Genomic DNA, 4,346 nt, shown 5'->3' on the forward strand with positions numbered 1-4,346 from the left:
TCTCGTTAACTCGCTTTGGTGGACATGCTCGTGGAAAGGAGAAAGTATGTGATCAGTTATTTAAATAAGCAATTGACTCGGCTGGAGTTTAGATACGAAGATGAAGACTATGGTTCTGCTAAGGTAATGCTTAGGCAAACGCATGGAGGCTACTGTGGTAGTTTCATTTGCTTATCGAGTAGTTATGGATGTCAACCCTAACGGATATGGTGCGAAACTTGGAGTTAGTGGCTCATAATAGTGGAACATTAACTTAGGTGGAGCAAGGTAGGCCGAGATGGATCTGCGCTCATGGTGGAGCAAGTTTCAAGAGGTAGCGAAGGCTCAAAGGCACATAATGACTGTAACTAAGTTCGATTGGTAGCATATGGACAACGATCGTGTATGGTCTGATTGAATTGGCATGCAATACACCTAGAATGGTGTCAATCAATGTGGAGTTGTGAACATAAAGGAGTAAGGTGTTTCTCAAGATGTTGCATAACGGATAATCATATGATGATAGTTGTTGAGATGGTCATATTTTTCACCGTGGTGGAGAATTGTACAATAACCGGTAGGTTAGATTGTTAAGTCTGAGTTGGTGACGTTAAAGTTTGGTTTGCTCTCTTCTGGTGAAGGTTCTATGGAACAATTTGGATGAACTACATTTCGGTTTGATTCCTATTGAGGATATGTAGGCAACCAGTGATGGTGCAATCGATGTTCAGAAAATGGAGGGATAAAAAGTTGATCGTCTCATGCATGAATGCATGATCTGAAGTGGAGAATTGTAGGGAAACGTAGGTTTCCTATTTTAGGTCAAAAAAAGACTAAGTTCTAGAAGATTCTGGAAAGGCTCCGTTTGGGAAATGTAGCTAGTTTAGGACAGCTTCCATATATAAGATGGGTTTCCTAATTGACCATGGTTTCCTTGGGAACCAAGTTTGTGACTCCTATATAAGGAGGTCTAGGCTAAGTGTTTTAGTCATGCAATCCTCAATGTAAATCTCGTAGAGATGTGAGGGATTCATCCGACCTATTGAGGTGGTTATGTGAGAGACCTAATGGTGGAAGGAGTACATCATGATGGTGTTTATGGGATACTTGTCGATGTTGGAAGATATGTCGTTATGGAGTATTCGTATGGGGATGTTGGTAAGACATCTTGTTGAGGAGAAGATCATCTTGGTGGTGCTGGATTAGATTATTGGTGTTGAGCTAAAGGCGTCCATGATAATCTATATCAGGATGTGCAGAGAAGATCGTCTTGTTGTGGTAGATAATGTGGTAAACATTATCTCGTATGGGTGAAGATGCTACTTTGGATCTTATAGGGTGCTTGTGAGAGTTCTTATGTTCGGTCACGTTGTGGTGAGTCGATGGATTGATTTAGTCGATCAGTTTTGTAATTCTCAGTGGTGATTCTATAATGAATAAAGAGGTCGTAGCCGTTTGGTGGATGTAGACAATATTACACACATTGTGTATATTATTGAACCACGTTAAATCCGTGAGTACTTTAATTCTTGTTGCTTTGTTTATGGCTTGCATCTATGTGGTTCTATTTCTCTTCTTATTATCCTAGATCATAGTAAGGTTCATGGAGCAATCCGAAAGATCAAGTGTTTCTTGTTAGCTAATATGGTTCCGCGAAATTAGCACGTAGAAGGCTCTGAACCCCAACATATACTTCATAAAAGATTTTTAATATTGTTAGAGAACTTCTGAATAATGGATGTTCACAGGAAACAAACACAAAAACGATAACAAAAGTTTAACTAAAATTCTAAATAGGAAATTTATATTGCTCTAGACTGGATATGAATCCTATTATACGGCATGTACCAAAAGGTTTACAATATAGAAGAAAACATAGAAATCACCAAATGCAACATAGTAGCTCTTTCAACATAACTCTACACTTCGCCCTCCAGCATTTGATAACGAATATATGATTCTCTTGGACTTGCATTCTTTGGGTCATATAGTACTAAATCACTGCTAGTCTTAAGTAGAATCTTACCATTCTTGAAAGACCACATCGTACTAGAAAGAGAATCGTCCACCGATCTTAGGGTGACGGAAATTTTTTTAGACCAAGAATCCTTAACTCCATACTCCTGCATCACCCACACATAAAATTGAATATTATTGTTATCAGCATTAACCAGTAGACAAACAGACTCATCCCACTTTCTCACAGTGAATTTCTGCTTCTTCACCAGAGGTTCTTCTGGTAGTTGCAATTCTTCTAGTCTCTCCTGGATGATGTCCAAGGAATAGATAGCCTTGGAGTTGATCGGGGTGTCGATTAACCAATGAAGAGATCCACAAACAATCTCCTCAGTCGACTCTGTATTTAAATTAAACTCAAAAGGGATGGTTTGAATAGATTTCCAAGAATTTGATCCAAGAGTATAAATATAGGCTAAACCATAACTGTCCCTTCTTCCCATCAAGACTTTCACCAACTTGTAATCGTCTATCTTGCAATCATAACCTAAAGCATAAACTAATGGAAACTGCAAGATGAAACTTAGCTTATATAAAGACAACTCTCTTTATTGATGTTTAGAAAATCTCTCAAAACTAAACACAAGCTCTAATCTTGCTCATATGATCAACCACAAATTTGGTGATCATATATATATATAACTATGAATTCCTTTTCCTAGTCCTATTACCTTATTACATGTCTTTCCTTTTCTTAGAACTAGATGACTTCTAATTCTCTTAGGATTACATCAATTTCCTAATCTTGTCCTAACCAACTTGTTAGTGACTTCTATGTTGAAGTTTAACCAACATTCTCCCCGTTAAGCTTCAACCTTACCCGTGACATATCTTGTACTCCAATCAATTGTCTCATTTCTTCAAAATTGATTCGAGCTAATGCCTTTGTCAATATATCTGCTTTCTGCTCAGTTCCTGGTATGTGTTCAACGTTGATGATCTCCTTCTCGATACATTCTCATATGAAATGATACCTTTTTTGAATGTGTTTCGTCTTCCCATGAAACACTGGATTTTTAGTGAGTGCAATTGCAGACTTATTATCAATCTTGATGAGAATTTTTTCAGGTTCTCTTCTTTTGATTTCACCCAACAGTTCTTGAAACCATATTGATTGTTTAGCTGCTTCTGTTGCAGCCATAAACTCAGCTTCACAGGATGAGAGGGATACAGTGTCTTGATTCTGTGAACACCATGTAATAGGTGCTTCTCCTAGATAAAATATATGACCGGTTGTACCTTTTCCATCATCTTGGTCAATATTATGACTGCTGTCACTATACCCAACAATTCCTTTTGATCCTCCTCGACCATACTTTAATCCACAACTGATTGTTCCTCTTAGATATCTCAATATCTGCTTTATTACATCACCATGAGACTTGCGTGGACTCTGCATATAACGGCTTGCTACTCCCACAGAGAAAGCCAAGTCTCGTATTGTGTATAACAAGTATCTAATGCATCCAACATTTCTTCTATAACTCGTTGGATCAATCTCAGCTTCTTCTTGTGCCTTTGAAACTTTAAGTCCAAACTCCATTGGTATCTTAGTTGGATTACAAGTTTCAAGTCCTGCTTCTTTCAGAATTCTCCTTGCATAAGCTTCTTGTTTAATCTGAATCCCATCTACTCATTGATGGACTTCTATGCCAAGGTAATAAGTGAGTTTTCCGAGGTCTGACATCTCAAACTTTGATGACATTTCTCTCTTGAACTCATTGATCACCTTAAGGGAGTTGCTAGTCAAAAATAGATCATCTACATAGACTGCAATCACAAGAAGCGTTCCCTTTTCTTCTCTTCTGTATACTGATGTTTCTTTAGAGCACTTAACAAATCTTATTTCTCTTAAGATTTGATCTAACTTTGTATTCCAGGCTCGAGGAGCTTGTCTTAGACCATATAGAGCTTTTGATAACTTATAAACCTTATGCTCTTGTCCTTTTACTTCAAAACCTTCTGGTTGTTCAACATACACATCTTCTCGCAATTCACCATGTAAGAATGCTGTCTTAACGTCTAAGTGGGTGAATTTCCCATGAGTTTGATGTTGCTTCTGCTATTAAGAGACGAATTGTCTCTAGTCTAGCAACTGGTGCGAAAACTTCATCAAAGTATATGCCTGATTCTTGAACGTATCCCTTAGCTACAAGTCTTGCCTTATATTTGTTGACAGTACCATCAGTATTCCGTTTTATTTTGAAGATCCACTTAAGACCAATCACTTTTACCCCACCTGGCTTATCAACTAGAAACCAAGTCTTATTTCTGTTGATTGAAATAATTTCTTCTCTACATGCTTGTGTCCATTTAGTCGAGACCTTTGCTTCCTGAAAATTCCTTGGTTC

General features: G+C 37.8%; 1 protein-coding gene across 1 annotated transcript; it reads right to left on the reverse strand.

Moving 5' to 3' along the window:
• Window positions 1-1,898: 1,898 nt before the first annotated feature.
• Window positions 1,899-2,438, reverse strand: LOC113305337 (F-box/kelch-repeat protein At3g06240-like). Its single transcript, XM_026554394.1, has one exon. It carries the CDS (start codon window positions 2,436-2,438, stop codon window positions 1,899-1,901), a length of 540 nt encoding a protein of 179 aa, XP_026410179.1.
• Between the last annotated feature and the right edge of the window lie 1,908 nt (window positions 2,439-4,346).

The sequence above is a fragment of the Papaver somniferum genome, chromosome 8, assembly GCF_003573695.1.
Source record: "Papaver somniferum cultivar HN1 chromosome 8, ASM357369v1, whole genome shotgun sequence".
In the NCBI taxonomy this organism is placed as follows: Eukaryota; Viridiplantae; Streptophyta; class Magnoliopsida; order Ranunculales; family Papaveraceae; genus Papaver; species Papaver somniferum.